General features: G+C 40.1%; 1 protein-coding gene across 6 annotated transcripts; it reads left to right on the forward strand.

Annotated features, from left to right (window-relative positions):
- The first annotated feature begins 1,583 nt into the window (after positions 1-1,583).
- g3bp2 (GTPase activating protein (SH3 domain) binding protein 2) lies at positions 1,584-16,943 on the forward strand. 6 transcript variants are annotated; one of them, XM_012882441.3, is made up of 13 exons: positions 1,584-1,776; positions 4,438-4,556; positions 4,652-4,733; positions 6,257-6,430; positions 6,612-6,702; positions 6,798-6,903; positions 9,219-9,399; positions 9,723-9,824; positions 11,816-11,939; positions 12,043-12,102; positions 12,211-12,339; positions 12,434-12,561; positions 13,887-16,943. In XM_012882441.3, exons 2-13 carry the CDS (start codon positions 4,462-4,464, stop codon positions 14,163-14,165), a joined length of 1,551 nt encoding a protein of 516 aa, XP_012737895.2. In that variant the 5' UTR covers positions 1,584-1,776; positions 4,438-4,461; the 3' UTR covers positions 14,166-16,943. The 6 variants fall into 6 exon arrangements, with proteins under 6 accessions (XP_012737895.2, XP_012737903.2, XP_012737929.2 ...); XM_012882449.3 differs by having other exon boundaries at positions 12,434-12,552; XM_012882458.3 differs by having other exon boundaries at positions 1,585-1,776; positions 11,816-11,918.
- The last annotated feature ends 510 nt before the right edge of the window (positions 16,944-17,453 follow it).

Here is a 17,453-nt window from a genome sequence, read left to right on the forward strand (position 1 = left end):
TCCATTTTATTTACCAGTGATTGTACATTGGCCATGATGATGGATGGTTTATGTGATCAAACTACTATCCTAGCCCGGACACCTCTATACTCACCCCTCTTCTGTTTCCTTTCCCAACGCAACTGACGACAGGAAAATGTATTTAAATAATTAATTTAACTTCAATGTCTTATTGGAAAGCTAAAGGGTATGTTTGGAAATTATTAATTTAATATAACATGGCTGCAACAATGGTACAACTTTCAGAGAACAAAAGTTCTTCTAGGCTTAATTTTTATGGCTTCACATCTATCTATCTATCTATCTATCTATCTATCTATCTATCTATCTATCTATCTATCTATCTATCTATCTATCTATCTATCTATCTTTCTGTCTGTCTGTCTGTCTGTCTGTCTGTCTGTCTGTCTGTCTGTCTAATGAACTTATTGAATTTACTTTATTTATATTATAAAGCTATCTTTATGTTTTCGACAGTCCTGACCCCTCCCTCAAAGTACACCAAGATCACATATTTAGGTGAGAAATTAGGAGATTTAAAGGATTTCAAAATTATGTATAATAAAGTGTACAAAATTGTTGTAAAACTTGTTATAACACATCAAATCAGAGTATTTCTGGCATATGAGTAACCTACTTGACAACTAAAGCTTATGTTGTACCTATATTTTCATTTCTGTGTGGAGACAACAGACAAGACTCCAATTTATCAGGACCAGGGATCTTATGACACCAGAACATTTTCTTCCCTGCTGCGGTCAGGGACATCCCAATCCATCACCCCCAGCTTATTTATCTACTTGTGCACATATGCAAACAGTCTATATATATATATATATATATATATATATATATATATATATATATATATATATATATATATATAAAACGTACCTCTTTTCACTTTTTGCTTTTGATTCTTTGATTATTCGAAGGTCCTGTTGCCTCCGTGTCAAACCTGTTTGCTGTTGAGATGACCCGGATAACTGAGAATTTCAACAGTCATTCTTTAATTGTTTTGTCTTTTACATCATTCACCAAAGAAATGTCCTTGTCCGGTAAAACGTATTTATTTTTTTGTACAGTACCTGGCAATAAAGGGTTTCTTAATATTGATCTGAACTTAGCAAAACAACATTTAATAGGATTTCCGGGATCAGCCTGTCATAAAAAAAATCTAAATACTTTCACAGGGTGACAGAAAACAATATTTTAGTGTTAACCATGTAACACCCAGAGAACAATCAGCTGAAAACTTAGATCAATTTATTGCTAAAGTGTGTCAGGTCTTATAAATCTTTTCACAGTTTTTTAACAAAATTACACTTAGATATTGTTCATCTGTTGCTGTTAGATGTTGGATCAGCGCGTCCTTTAGTCCTCCATTAGTCTATTTATATATTTTAGGAACATTGGCTAGGAAAAAGGACTGGACAAGACGTGAGGAAAGACTCATTTCTGGAGAAAGTTTGCAATGGGCGTGGCTAGTTTAACTACGTCACACTTTAGATCACCTAGTGTAAGCAGCCCATTGGCTGAACCATTGAACAGGGGTTCCCGGGTCCAAGTTGCAGGGGTAAAAAAATAAACGGAAGGTATCACTTTAAAAATCTGCAATCTCTGGTTCAGCAGAGACCACACTGGCACTCGGAGAGCAGTGTGGGAAAAATTGAACATTTCGCCTGGGATACTTTGTGTTTCAGAGCAACTTACGGCTGGTTACTTGTACTTATTTATTACATCTACTTCTGTCTGAATAGATAGGTCCCTCAAAAGGTAAGTTAGCTTCTCCTCCAGAACGAGCCGGCGAGCTAGCCGCGTTAACTAGCATAATGTTAGCTGCATTGTCTAGCCCAAATCACAACAAGTCGGCTGCTAACAGCTATCAGTCGGAGTTTGAAAGTCGGTGCAGTGCTCATAGTATAAAAAAGCCTTATGTGTTTATAGGTATTTTGATTTTTGAGTAGCTTTGTCACCCTGGTTCCCTTTGTTGTCGTCTAGCAAGATAGCGTACAACTTGTTCCATTGTGGGTTTTTGTGTGTATAGCGCGTATCTGAAGCCAGTTTTCAGTGTTTTTTTGTTTTTGTTCTGTAATGTTAGCTGGAATTAAAATCCACCTCTAGCTAAAAAAAAAAACAGCGGTGGAGGAAATGCGACGACGCCACAAGTTGGCCAGCGTTAGCGTTAGCTTGCTCAAATAGCAACCTCAAGAGTTGCTGTTGTTTCGACGGGGAAAAGGGCCGATTTATTAGCACTGACAGCCTCGTTTTACGCTTTGTAGATAATGCAGAGTTACCGCGCTGTGTTGGCACTCTTGACCCAAAACCTCTTGCACCCGAGGAAACGCGTGGGAGACGTGACCGTGGCACGTCACGTCTGCGAACATGCGACAAATGTGCGAGGTTGTCCAAAGTGTTGTCAGCTAATGCGTGAAAGGCCGCAGGCACCAGGCCATTTATTTATGTGCAAAAAAAAACAAAAAAAAAAAAACCCGCCGCTCAGGTGTGTGACGCAGCGTCGAAAGCGATGGTTAATTGCCAGAAAAGCTCTTTTTTTTTACCCACTTACAACCACCGGCTGCACATCATGTCGCTTCCCCTTTTTCAGCTGCAGCCGGTTTCCCCTCTTTGTCTTCTAGCATGAATCTGATGGCGCAGTTCAACGCTGGCTAGCGTGTTAGCCATTGTGAGACGTGTTTACGTGACCGATCAGACCTGGATGTGCTTTGAGTGATGCTCAATGTAGTTTTCCTGATCGTTTTATTTTATTTTTTTAGCCACATCGGCTCCAGTCACGGCAGTGAAGCGTTGATTTATAGTCAGAAGTTTCGCTTATGTGGCTCTATTGACCTGTATCTAAAATAAAGTTTTCATGGATGGCAGCTTTTTTAAAGCCCTCAGTATTGGAGAACAAGTCATGGAAGAATATTTAAAGTAATATAATCAAATGGTATGACTATAAAATTCCTACTTAGGTCTCGTGCTCAGATTCCTTTATTTATGCCTATTGTGGTGGTACTTTAAATCAGATCACAAAATAAAAGAGAGAAAAATAAAACTTTTGTAGAAAGGAAACGTCCTAACTACATCTACTTGTATTGCCTTTACAAGCTGGAAAAAAAAGTGCATCTCCATTGCCAGCTGAGGCAGAGAAAACTGTTACATATATTATTATTAGGGCTTGTACTCAAGTTTCTGTCTACATAGCCATTACAAAAAAAACTAGGTTACATTTTTTCTTAATTTAGTACAGCAGCACTTATATGTCTAGTTTGGTGTAAATCGGATCAGGTTTGGTGCCTGGATGTGGTAGTAAAAATAAAATTGTGTTAAAACGAGAACAAAAACACATTTTTTTTAATGTTTTTATTAATCCCCTTTGCGAGCTGGACAAATGCATCCCTGTTGCTATCTGAGGCTGACCAAAGAGTTTGACTGTTTCAGACGATTCAGTATAATTTTGCGCTACCAACAAAACTGGATGGCTGGCCAGTTCATTTCCTATCAGGGCGTAGCCATTTTTCTTCTACTTTGAATAAATGTTTGTCTTGGTACTTAAGTGAGGTTATAGGGCTGAGGGTTTGGTTTAAACGTTCACAACCGATGAATGATGTTTTTTATTTTTTTTTAAGACATGTTCTGCCCTCGTAGAACTGCGTGATATAAGGAAAACTTGGTATTGCCATATTATTTAGTGTTGTGATAATTGAATAATGGGACAATATTATAGGTTGACATTAAACCACATTAACTAGCGTGTCGATCACTAAAATCCACATCAAGTGTGGATGTTTGGGAGGTGAGGGTCTGTCTAAGTAGCCAAATTTAAGGTGTATGTCCAGAGTTAGTGCATATTGTGGCTCACCAAATATTGCAGCTGAGAAGTCGGTCACAATTTACAGCATCGTGACGCTTTGGGCCTTATTTCCACTGTGGTCCAAATACCGGGTTTTCATACAGTAGAGGGAGTGAAATTTATTTTGTACTTTATTGGTTGTTCAAAAGTTAACAGTTGAAAAAGTAACGGACAATAATACAAATGATGACAATGGAAAAACGACAACAGAGCAAACTAGAGTATATGTATACATTTAAGAGGCATTAAATGTACAATAAAGTGTAGGAGTAAATTACTTTAAAGCAGGTACATAGAATGAAGGGGTTGTAAAAAGACAGCGGTTATCTGTACGACTTCTCTTGGACGGCCTTTAAACAATAAAAATACAAATGCATGACATGTTGACGACAACCTAACTTGATGCAGCTTTTTATTTATGTTGAAATATTTTGAAGTCTGAACGACCAGGTCTGCGTTTTTTTTTTGGAACCTGAACACCACAAACTTCATAATTGGTGTCTACTGTAATGTTTTAACTTTATTTTTTTTAGGTGACTACATTAGACGGCGGCTAAGTCGTGGTCTGTTTTCTCTTTCAGCACTTAATATTGTTTACCAAAGAAATGGTGATGGAGAAGCCAAGTCCCCTGCTTGTAGGGCGGGAGTTTGTGAGGCAGTATTACACACTCTTGAACAAGGCGCCTGATTTCCTGCACAGGTAAATAAAGCAACGTCTTTTGGGACTTTTCCAGACAACAGCCCTCCAAGTTCTGGATTTACTTTTGAACCGTTTTTTGTTTTTATTTTTTTTAGGTTTTATGGGAGAAATTCTTCATACGTTCATGGAGGGATTGACCCAAGTGGGAAGCTCGCCGAAGCCGTGTACGGCCAAGCGGTAGGTGCCTCAGTCCAGAAGGGATTTAGTTTAAAAGTGCTTCATGATGTTGACAAGGTGTCATTAACTTTGAATTATGAATCTTATGAATCTCTAGCACCTTTTTTAAGGTCTAATTCAATAAATTGTATTTAATGTGCAGTGTTGTTTTCGCCGACGATGATGAAATTATTTCGTTGACGCCCCTTTTTTTTCATAACGATAACGAAAACTGACGAGCTAAACCCGGATCTTTGATGACGAAAACATGACAAGTCGTGGGTGTGAGTTTTTGTTGACTGGACGAAAACATTAGTGGACGGTTTGTCGGATGTTTAAGTTGCATCAAATTTCTGCCTATTGTGCTGTAATCTGTTCGTTACAAGCTCAGAAGTATCAGCCCTGCTGCTGCTTCCTGTTTGGTCACGCCCACCACGTGGCGTGCAGCGGCGACAATCTACGGAGCCCGTCCGGTGTCATGGACATTTTAAGTAGTGGCCATGCGTTATTAATGCGTGGCAAGGAGATGGATAAGATAAATGCCCTCGGTTTGGCCTCCTGGCTTGACATTTAGCGGACACGAGTAGATCCAGGGATGTGATGATTAACTTTACATCCTCCTTTTTCGCTAATAAACGGTGAAAAAAAAACACTTTTTTTGGTAACGTCTGGTATCAGCATAGTTTATACTTAATGATACCGGATTGCGGCGGTGAGGTGGGGCGAATTTTCCCCCGATTGGTGCGCAGCGTGTTGGGAAAAAAGCATAAATAAAGAGTGTAAAGGGCTCCTTTAGAGGGAACAGGAGAAATGAAAGATCTGAGCTGAAGCCCCCGCTGTTACAAGTTCCTTAAAGTGACCCTTAAAGGTGCGCACCTAAATTACATGGAACGTAATTATACGCACCTGAATTCAAGCGCAAGGCAGTGTGCCTGTTTATAAGAACGAAACTTAGAAACAGAATAAGAGGCTTTTTAGACTGGATTTGGTTAGCAGAACTGTTTTCTGTTCCAATTAATTATTTCATCATCATTCATTCATTTATTTATATCACTTGTTTAAGTTATTTAATTGTTAAAAAAAAGCTGTCAGTCTGGTAAGGAATCTGGTTATTATTAAAAATTGTTGAGGTTAACTGTTGCTTTATGAATTGCAACACAAGACCGACTAAAACCTTTTTGAATTTTAGTCGACTAAAACTATCTTGTTTAGTAATGACTAAAATGTGACTAAAACTAAATGTAATTTTCCTCCTGAAGACTAAAACGAAGATGGCTGCCAAAAACAACACTGTTAATGTGAAAGTTTAAATTTAGCTTTGTTTTAGGATGTTCAATTCAATCATGGCTTGTGACTAAAAGAATAATTTATATAACTTGAAGTTAGCTTAGGATACCTGAAAGCTTCTGAGATAGATTTTCTATAATCTGTTAGCATTGAAAGGATGATTTTTCAATGTGCAAATCAAATCTCTGGACTGCTGGAAACACTGTTTTCAACGTTGTCTCTTTCCGTGCTCTTTTTTTTTTTTTTGCATCTTTTAGGAAATCCACAAGAAGGTCATGTCATTGCAGTTCAGTGAATGTCACACAAAAATCCGACACGTGGACGCTCATGCCACACTTAGCGACGGCGTTGTGGTGCAGGTCCTTGGAGAACTGTCCAACAACGGCCAACCAATGAGAAAATTCATGCAGACATTCGTGCTTGCTCCAGAGGTCAGTACCCCCCCCCCCCCCCCCCCCCCATCATACAGGACTATGTGCACGCTTTAAGAAGTGATTATTTCCTGAGATTATTGGTTTTGTGGAAACAATCTTATATCAGGATGTAGTAGAGTTGTTGTCCTCCTCTAACCTTGACGTGATCCTCTAAGAAAAATGCTTTATATGTTGCTAGGGTTCAGTGGCGAACAAGTTTTACGTCCACAACGACATCTTCTGTTACGAGGACGAAGTCTTCGGAGACTCTGAGGCGGAGCTTGACGAAGGTTTGGTTATCCTGCATGTTGATTACATCCTTGGAAAGTAATTTGCACCCGGCTAAACGTCAGAATCCGATTTTTATTTGTTTCGACCCGTCCAGAATCGGAGGAGGAAGTCGAGGAGGAACCGGAGGAGAGGCAGGCGTCTCCCGAGCCACTTCAGGAAAGTCCCAACAGCACCACCTACTATGAAGCTCACCCTGTCGCGTAAGAATACTTCAAAAATCTGTGCTATTAAAGTTATTTTGGGAACCCACGATTCAATATTTATAAAATTATCTCCAAAAAAAAAACACGTTTTATATAAACTCATCATTGGGGAAAAACGACTGCACTGTCAATCACCACCAGAGTGGAAAAAAAGTTTTCTTTTCTATACTCTTCACTTCTATTTCAATGCTGTTTTATTTTCCCCAGTTTTATAATTCAGGTTCATTTATATAATACCAGCTAAGTTCTAACACTAACTAGTCAAGTTAATGTCTTTATTATATAGAATCTGAGTTAAATTCAAACCAATCCAGTTCATTCCTGTCCAAACATCATCAGATCTGATACAGTCTTAATTATAGTTGTGGAGAAAGATGATTTAAATGAATTGTCTTTGAATCAGTTATTAGTTATATCTATTGTGACAATTTAAATATTATTTTATCTATTAAATATCGGACTCATTGCTACAGCCCCCCTTTGTTTAGCTTCAAAAATCTGTGCTGTTCACAACAAACATTGTGAAGACACGGATGCCGCTCCGCTTAGCGACCAAGTTTTATATAAATGAACACAGAGTCCAGCAGCATAAGAACTGGTCTCTGTGTTTCATAACCAGAAGATGTCCGTGATCACGGGGCTCCACAGCCATCAGATCAGGTCCACATTCAATAAGCTGCACTTTGAACAAAGCTATTTTAAATTTTTTAATAAGTTCGTGTGGCTTTGAAAGAGGATAGAAATGGGCTATATTAGCTGCTCCCAAAGAGGTCGGTCATTTGCATGGAAAACTAGTTTGCTTTGCCTCTGGGCATCAAGTTGGCAAAGCAGCCGTGCGACGTTTAGATGGAAACGTCTCTTTTCTGTCTGCAGAATCTCAGAAACCAAAGATGGTAACATGACTGTAAGCAGTGCAGCAGTATAGCATTGTTTGAATGATCCTTCTATAAATGAATCAGGTAATAATGTTTGGATCTCGGTGCAGATCACCACAGATGTAGATTTCGTTTATGAGAAGAAATGGTGAATATTCGGGCTGCAAAGACTAGTTGGTGTAATCGACAACGTTGATTATGAAAAAAACGGTGCAACAAAACTTCACGAGTCGACACTTCCTTTAATATATAAACATTGCTGCATCACTCAATATTTTGCTCTCAGCCGTGTTTCCGTCAGTGTTTTTATTCACATTTTGAAATATCGCATTAGGAAAAAGCTTTATGCAAACAGGAAAGTTCAAAATGACTTCCCCAGTTTTGGAAAAAAATGCTTTTACTCTGTTTGAAGTGTTGTTTTTTTTACGCTAAAAAGGATTTCATTCGTAGAAACAAGAGATGGAAACAAATTTCCTAAAACGTTCTGATGTAGCGAACATTTACCTTCCATTGACCAGCTGTTTCTGCATTCTGCGTTTTCCTGGATATTCCCATAACGTGCATAAAATTGTATTTCTTAACATCTCCGGGCTGAAAGTAACGTCTCCAATACTAGTTGACATGACAGGAAAATAACAACCTGCTCAGTAGCAACACTTTCCTGAAAAACCTCTCGCAACAACAGAGGACGGAGTCGCTGACACGAGCGGCCTGCTGTTCTGGCGCTCATGAGGAAATAAAAATATTGCTAGAAATAATATTTAAAAATAGCCAGTTAAATTTAAAATAAAGTGTATAAATATTTTTTACAAGCAATTCAAGTGATGGATGGAGATCATACAAAAAAACAATCCTGACCTCTGTTGAATTGTTTTAAGACGAGTAGCCAATCACACGGCAGCATCATCATTTCATCACTCAGAAGTGACGAAGACGACTTGTGAAGATCAAACCAGGCAATTGGGAAGAAAGACGACGTTGGGGGGACTCTGAACTGTCAGAAACTACTGATGTTTTTATAACAAAACAAAAACAATGTTATGGTCCATTTATTATTACAGAGGTCAACTGCTCAATGCATCGTTATACTGACTTTAGCCCATATCCTCCAGCCCTAGTGTGCATTAAGAATCTGTTCATACCTGAGGAGAGGCAGCAAACTGCAGTCTCTACTGCGAGACGCCATCATGCCGATAGACCGTGTTCAGACACCTCGTTAAATCTGTTTTTTTTTGTTTGTTTTGTTTTTTAAAGTAAAAAGTACGTAATGAGGCATCGATCAAGTGTTTTCATTTAGTTTTTGTCATCACAATCACATAAAATTCAAAGTACTCGAGTCTCCCGTTTAACAACCGCTCTGTAGCGCCGCCTCCAAAACGCAGCTTCACCCCGTCAAGGCGTAGTAGATCTTAAAACTTTCTGAACTGTGCCCTGCAGCAATGGTGTGGAGGAGCCCATGGAGGAGCCAGCCCCAGAACCGGAGCCAGAACCTGAGCAGGAGCCAAAAGTTGAGGAGGTTAAACCCGAGGTAGAAGAAAAGGTTATGGAGGAAATGGAGGAGAAAGCGCCTTCACCGGCGCCCGTGGAGTCTCCACCAAACACCCAGGAGCCTGCCAAGGTAGGTGGATTCATTTGAAGACGGGCATATCAGAATTTACAGAATCTCAATTAAAGGGACGGCTTTTTTATTCTCTGTAAATACAACAATGTTTTTCTGACCAAATATACAGAAAAAAATGTTATTTCATAAGCAAGTTGTTGCAGGTGATCACAAACTTATGATCTGCAACAAAGCGTTGAGGAAATCTGGTTTCATAGTCTGTTTACAATTAAATTTAAAAGTGATGCTGTTACATCTGTGCTAAACTGTCCACCAGTCAAAGTTTTATCATGGGGCGAAGTTGGTGCAGCCCTAACGATGCATCGTTGCATTCATTACAGCCTTTCTCCTGGGCTTTGGTGACCAGTAAAAACCTGCCTCCTTCTGGCACAGTCCCCTCCTCTGGACTCTCTCCACATGTTGTTAAAGCTCCAAGCTCACAGGTAAACGTCCAGCCACCACTCTTGTGTTAATATCATAAAGCTAGGTTGATAATTTCTGATGTTTCACTTTGTGACCTCCCTGGTGGAGCGTGGCGCCATATTCACGTCAACCCATCCAGACCCCATGAAACGCATCAGCATTTGTCATTTTAGGCTGACCGGGAATTTGTATTTTATTTTAATCATCTCCTGGACGTGATGTTTGTAGATTTGATTTCATGTTTATTGAACTTGGAACTTTGTTGAATTCCAATAAAGCGATGACAGTAAATACTAAGCGTCAAATGCTCAGAGGAGACGATTTATATGCACTGCAAAAACAAAACTAAGTAAAATATTCTTTAAAATTACTGTACTTGTCCTTGATTTGAGCAGGTAAATAAGGTGATTTGCCAATGGAATAAGATTTTTGCACTTAAAATAGGAACAATTCATCTCCATCTGCTTATTTTAAGTGCAGGATGTCTAATTATCTTATTTTATGGGTCAAAATACTCATTCCTTTGGCAGATAATCTTATTTACCTGCTCAAATCAAGGATTAAATACACTAACTTTGAGAACACTTTACTTATTTTTAGATATGTTTTTGTAGTGTAACCCACCCCTGCTTCTACGTCACCACAATAACCATCTCTTCCCATTTATGCAGCGTATCTGTGGCTTAATCTATGATAATAAAGTAATACTGTAGTTTTCAGACTATAAGTTGCACTTTTTTCACAGTTGGGTCAATCCTGTGATTTTATAGTCAGGTGCGACTTGTATGTCAATTTTAAATGTTAATTCATACTTACCAACAAACAGATCAACCAACCATTAAACATTACCGTCCATAGCCTCAAGAGGGCGCCCTAGGCTTGTGAAAAGTTACTCCTGTGCCACTTAAAAATTAAGTGAAACATTATCTTATAAAACAACAAAGACTGAACACATGTACATATGTTGTTTCAGTCTTCATTCATGCAGCGAAGCGTTGCGTGGTGCAGCTCGAAGGAACCCAGACCACCAAAGAACCGTTAGTGGGCTGTTTGTGAAGCTAATAACTGCTAGCGTTAGCTACAGGTCCGAGCTTTATGTTGCTCTGAAACATCCACTCAGTACTGTTAGCTTAGCACGTAGCACTGTTACGCTCACGGTCTAATTTCAGCATCATTGGACATAAATGCGCTGACGAGAACTTTCTGGGTCAGAGTTGGTGGCTTGTTGTGCTAATTTATCTAATTTAACCTCCCAGGCATGTTCCTTTTTATTATTCAGCCGATTATGGATGCAGCTGTGTGATTTTTAAAAAGTTGCCGTACCAGATTAAATGCCAGTTTTTAGTCTTGGATTGAGTGAAATTCTAAATAAAAGCGTATAGTCCGGTACAATTGTAGTCCATAATTGCGCTATATTTGTTCTATATACTAAAGTAACTAATTTATATGAAGAGATTAATGAAGTTTACCCCTCTGCGTTTGTTCATCAACGTTTTAAGCTTGTAGTTTTTTAATAGATTAATAACAATTCCCTCTGAACATTAGAAGAGCAGTAATGGATTTAAAAATGTAAAGATTCCTTTTTTTTTTTTGTCCTGATTTATTCCATAATAAATTAATTCATCATTATGTATGTCTCACTGTAGGGTAACTCTTAAGTTTTACTGAAGACTTTATATTGTCTTTAAAGGGACAGACTTCTTTAAGTGAATAAAATTTGCAATTAGGACTTTCACATAATTAAGGTAATTAAGTAAATGTGTGTAATTTTTTGGAAAATAGTTTAAAGTTTAGACCTGAAGTATGTGGCCAACAAGTCGTTTTTTTTTTCTAACCCTGGCCGTTCTCTTGAGGTGTTAAGGAGCCATGTTCAGTCATTCACACACGGGAGATAAAAACCACATTAAAGCTAAAGTTTAGAAGCAAAAGCAGCTGTGGATCCTTAATGATCTTTAAACGACAGCCGCACCGTGCCATCTGCTTTTGTCTTAAATGAATATTCTTTATTTAGCCACGGGTCGAAGCCAAGCAGGAGACGCCAGCAGCGCCTCTGCGCCCCAGAGACCAGCGGACCCGCGACAGACCGACCTTCACCCAGCGAGGTCCCAGACCCGGTAATGAGAGCTCCACCCAGGGTTGGCCTTCACTGCGTTTTGCTCTTCTTTACAAAAAAAAAAAAAACATTTTTGGGTTCTCTTCTTCCTCCTCTTACTATCTGCACGTCTCTGTCACTATCAGACGGTGTTCCATCTTCAGAGTCACAAACGGGGAAACCACACTTAAGTTTTGTCAATAAAGGTATAGACACCTGTCGGCCGTCGTCTCGTCAGACTTTATTTATAAGACATTGCCGGGGCGGATGTCAATAATCTCACGCGGGATTTTTATTTATTTTTTTACTCGCAGGTGGAAGAGACGCTGAACCCGGGGACATGGACGGCAGACGGATCGTGCGCTACCCTGACAGCCACCAGCTTTTTGTTGGCAACCTCCCACATGACATCGACGAGACCGAGCTCAAAGAGTTCTTCATGAGTACGGCGGCTTTTCCTTCCTCTGAACGAGAGAGAGAGAGAAGGTTCTGGTTTGTCCGACGCTCCCGACTCAAATCTCTGTTCTGTCGCCGCAGCGTACGGCAACGTGGTGGAGCTGCGGATCAACACCAAGGGGGTCGGCGGAAAGTTGCCCAATTTTGGATTCGTGGTCTTCGATGACTCCGACCCCGTGCAGAGGATCCTGGGGGCCAAGGTAGAAGGGGCATGTATCGACATTTCATTACCCACTTTCATTCGGTGGTGGTGTGGTGACATCTCCTTAAAGACGGCGAATTCTGCATTTCCCTTCATGTCGTTGTCGTCTTGTTGTTGTGCAGCTGTTGTGTAAATGTGTAGTTATTTGGTGTTTTTAAAGCCAGCCATTCATGTTGTAAATGTTGTGCTTGCATCATCGGTGAACTAAAAAGTTTTTGCTGCCTCCAACAAATGTTAAAAAGTACAAAATGTCTCAAGGCAATAAGCTATTGCTGCAAGGCAGGAAGAACTTCTGCTACAGTTGGGTTTTGTCCAAATCCGTCCAATAGGCCTGCAACTTTTTTTTTTTGACATAATTGACATCGATTATGTAAAAAAAAGGTTGAAGCAACATTTGATTAAGCCGATGTAAACATTGCTGTCTCTCAATATTTCTGTGGTAGTTTAAATCACATGCAGTTCACTAAGGCTGCAGCAGGGGGCAGTGTAGCGTCTGTTCCCCCCTTTCACCACAACTAATGGCACTGAAGTTAATAAAGTTTTACACATTACACTTTCTTTGATACAAAACTAACTTTAAGATACATTTTAGGCGAATTTGTGGCTTCTTAAAGCTGAAGAATCTACTTGGTTTATCGAGAATAGGCGTCCTCTGTGGGGCAGACTGTTTTGAATGTACCGCAGCGAATTAATCAGATGATTTTTATTGGGTTTGTTTCAGGTGTTCATTTATACTTGAGATTAATGGTTGGAATTAATGTGGAGCTGCATGACGGGATCGTTGTATTTAACATTAATGTCCAACTATAGCAATAAAGTTTATTTGGAAGTTAATGGGTTAATATTACACTCATCTTTAATAACACGCTCCCCTTTTTTTACACTGAAGATTCTTCTTTTTTTTTTTTTTTGCATTTGGATTTGGATTTTTATTTGACATTCTAACAGTAAAATAATCTATTTTGATAGAAGTATTAAAAAGAAGTGACATTTAAAATTAATATTGAGGAGAATTATTTATAAAGGTAATTTAAAAAAAGAATAGTGGCAACAAGAGGAAATAAAGGAGCGTTCAAAGATGAGTCAACAATATATTTCACAAGCAGCTGAAGCAATGATGATCAAGAATAACAATTTAAACAATAAAAAAAGATTAGTTGTATTAAAATAATTTAGCTGCAGCCCTACCATCAAACCCTCATCAGGGTCATAATGCTTCATAATAGCAGAACTATTTGGGACAAAACGATGCACAGCAGAGCTTATTCCGGCTCTGAGACGAACTAACGCGCCCTGGCTCCCCCGTAATGACCGTGCTCCTTCTCTCTGCAGCCCATCATGTTTCGAGGCGAGGTGCGTCTGAACGTGGAGGAGAAGAAGACGAGAGCGGTGCGCGAGCGCGAGACCCGAGGCGGAGATGACCGTCGGGACATGAGGCGCAACGACCGGGGCCCCGGCGGCTCGCGTGGCATCGTGGGACCCGGGATGATGCGCGAACGCGACGGGCGGGGACCGCCGCCTCGAGGCGGCATGGCCCCCAAACCGGGCATGGGTCCCGGCAGAGGCGCCGGCGGTCAGGGGGAGAGCCGGTTCACGGCCCAGCGCCGCTGAGCAGACCGCCGCCTGCCGCGTGGAAGTAGTGTCGTGTTCTCCATCTTCAGCCGTTCTCATTAATGAAAAGAAATCGTCATGTATAAAGTATATATTTGGTGGTGTATTTTTTTTTTTCTTTTTCTTTTTTTTTTCCGGCTTTTTATTTTTTCTCCCCCCCCTTCTTGCTTTGGAATGTGACACAGCCTGTCAACCATTTGTTTGTGAAATAGACAAAACAAGCAAACAAAATAATGTTTCGCTTAATAGTTGTGAGCTGAGCTTCCTCTTTGGGTCTCAAGAGTTCAAACTTGAATTTGTCAATTTGTGATTTAAAAGGCACCCCGAGCAGGACTAATCTGCCACATTTAGGAGGGACTGATGAGACTTTAATCTGCAGCAGTACAGCCCATCGCTTTCAGAGAGATTATACACCTTGACTAACTGAGGGTTTAATTCATGAAATTCCTCAATTGCACATTTTCTATCGTAGTTTTCTGCCCGTTATTGTCAAGGGAAAGTGTTGCAGAATCGGTTGCAGTTTCACAGGAAAAGCACCTTTTTTATTTTTATTTCCCCCCTTTTGATAGAACGAGACCACTGCTACAAAATTGCATAGTGCGCTCCTCAGTTGGCACTAATGGGTACTTTTGTCTCATGTTGGCGTCCCGACTCGGACCGCCGCTGGAGAGACCTGGACCGCAGGTCCGTTTCGTAGCCTGGCTGCTGTGACCAATGCCCCCCCCCCCCCAACTACTCTGCAGTCACTGCTGGATGGACAAGACGAGCAAATTCACTTTTTTTTATTTTCTTCCTTGTAAATAAAAAGTTCAACTCTCGGACCTTTTACCAAATGAGTTGGGGACAGAGGGTTGATGATGGTGGCTCGCTGTTTATATTTTGATTCCAGCTTCTTTTTTCTTTTCTTTTTTTCATGCCTGCCTGACTGCGAAACTGGGATTAGTGAACCATGTCCTCCTCCTTCCCTCCCTCCCTGTCATGAGTGTGGAGTAACCGAATAAATGTAGAGTAAAAATCAGTTTACTACATGCTTTGCTTCTCTGTCTATAGTTTTATTTTTATTTTGTCTCGATTTAAAGGAAAATGAGCATGATGGTGCCTTCCAGTTCACCTCTTCAAGTCTTACTGAAGTGCAACGCTTACAGAGTCGCTTCGTCTTGAACTTTGTTCTGCTCCGAGCAGACGGGAGTAATACAGTATTCATAAGATTTGCTTTCTTTTTTTTTTTTTTTTTTTTCAGCTGCAGGATTTTCCTCTTTTCGTACTGTTTGACTACCTAAAATGATCTGCTGTGAGCTGTGTACGTTTTTATTTGCTGTAATTCTCTTGGGGTTTTGTAGAGACAACCGGTGCCTGCAGGTTTTTTTTTTCTTCAGTTAAACGGTTGATAAACGCATCCAAGGAACTTTCACCCCAAAACCAAAAGGTACATTAAGGATGGTGACGATGAAACGAGTCAAGGCCCTACATGGGCATGGATTACTCTTCAAGCCTTTTTTTCTTTTTTTTATTCTGGCACCTCATGACGACACTTTGGATAATCCTTGGACTCACAAGTTTGTTTCCCCAACAACAGTTTTGTACCTTCAGTCCAGCGAGTAATTGTGAACATTTTTCTATCGTCGGTGCATTTGTATTCTCCCATGCCGATCATTCACTGTGCTGCTTGTAGTCCGTGCTTTGTTTCTCATGCTCGAGGCCAAATTAAGCCAGCGGTGCCCTCGTTTGGGATGGGATCTTTTTTTTTTCTTTTCTTTTTTTTTTTAAATCGACCGCTGGGGAGGGAAGACTCTGGTTTCAGTCAGAAAAGGAAGACACAAGTGTTTAATTTTTCTCTTGTCATTATTTTGTCTTGCACTGAAATGGAAAGTTAAACGATCATGATGTAGCATTTTATTTTTATTTTTTTTTCCCCCCTTGACAAAGATACTTTGGTCTTCCTTGTCTGGTGGTGTTGCACTAAATTCAAGGTTCCTGGGACAATCTGTGGCTCCGATCAAAGGGGGACTGGCAAGAAAATCTACCCAGCAATGGAAAAAGGAGAAATCTGATGAAATTTTTTGCTCCCTCATTGTTTTCATGTTGACTGCTCGGTTCTCTCCAAGGTCGGCCCATTATTTGTCCCCTAAATGTTTACCACGGCCATTTTTATTTTATTTTTTTTAACAGCTGTCATCACAGCATTGGTCCATGAGAGGAGAGGGTGAAGAGGAACCATCATGCTTTCAGAACTATGTATGTTGGCTATGGGGGAAGACGTTAAATCATGGTCTGGTTGGTGGCAAAGAACCCGGCGCCGTGTCCCAAACATGTTCAGGATCCTCAGGAAGCAAACTGTAAATTGATTAAAACCAACCATCCCGGTCCTTACCCAGTGGAAATGGGAACAGCTTGTTGGCTTTAGCAGATGTGAACAGCTGGCCGCCATCATAGTTTCACTGTTTCTACCCTTTAACTTTATTCTAGTGCAAATTGTTGCAGGTGGATGTTTTTTTTTTTTTTTTAGTTTAGGTTTCTTTTCCTGCTTCTGCAACCCTGAATGTTGGATTTAAATACAATAAACTACTGAGAACAGCTCTGCTCACATGTTCATGTTTACAGCTAACCTTGGGAGGAGGGGGGGGGGGGCTGTGTTGATGTGGTCCGGCTGAGAAAAAAGACGGTTAATTAGGAATTTGTTGGAAGGGGACATCTGCAGGTCATACGATGTGAAAAATGTTCCTTTTTTTTATTCTCCTGTGACCAAACGTGGTAATAAAGCTCTGCTCTTTATCTGAACCCCCTGGATGAAAGGTACAGAACATTCCTGGATTTTATATTTGCTTTGCCTTGTTCATAGACCTTGACTTTTTTTCATATTACAACCATGAACTTCAGTGGATTTTGTTGGGACTCCATTCGGTAGACAAAGATAATGCATAATTGTGAAGGAAAATGAAACTCGTTTTTCTTTTTTAACAAATTAAAAACCTCTGAAAAGTGTGGCGTGCATTTGTAGTCTGGCCCCCTGACTCAGTACTTTGTGTAAGCACCTTTCACAGCTGGACGTTTCTCAAGGCATTTTACCAACTTCATGCATGTAGACACTAAAATGTCTGGTCATTCTCAGCTCTTTTGCAGCCTCTAACTTTATTTTATTTTAATGATTACCCTTTTGTAAGCTCCATCCTCCTATTGACACTGGCCCTACCGAAGAAAAGCATCCCCCGCAGCATGATGCAGCCGCAGCACTTCCACAACAGGAGGAGAGTTTTCTGCTTTGTGTTCATTTACTAAATGAAATGCGCA

The sequence above is a fragment of the Fundulus heteroclitus genome, chromosome 5, assembly GCF_011125445.2.
Source record: "Fundulus heteroclitus isolate FHET01 chromosome 5, MU-UCD_Fhet_4.1, whole genome shotgun sequence".
NCBI classification, from domain to species: domain Eukaryota; kingdom Metazoa; phylum Chordata; class Actinopteri; order Cyprinodontiformes; family Fundulidae; genus Fundulus; species Fundulus heteroclitus.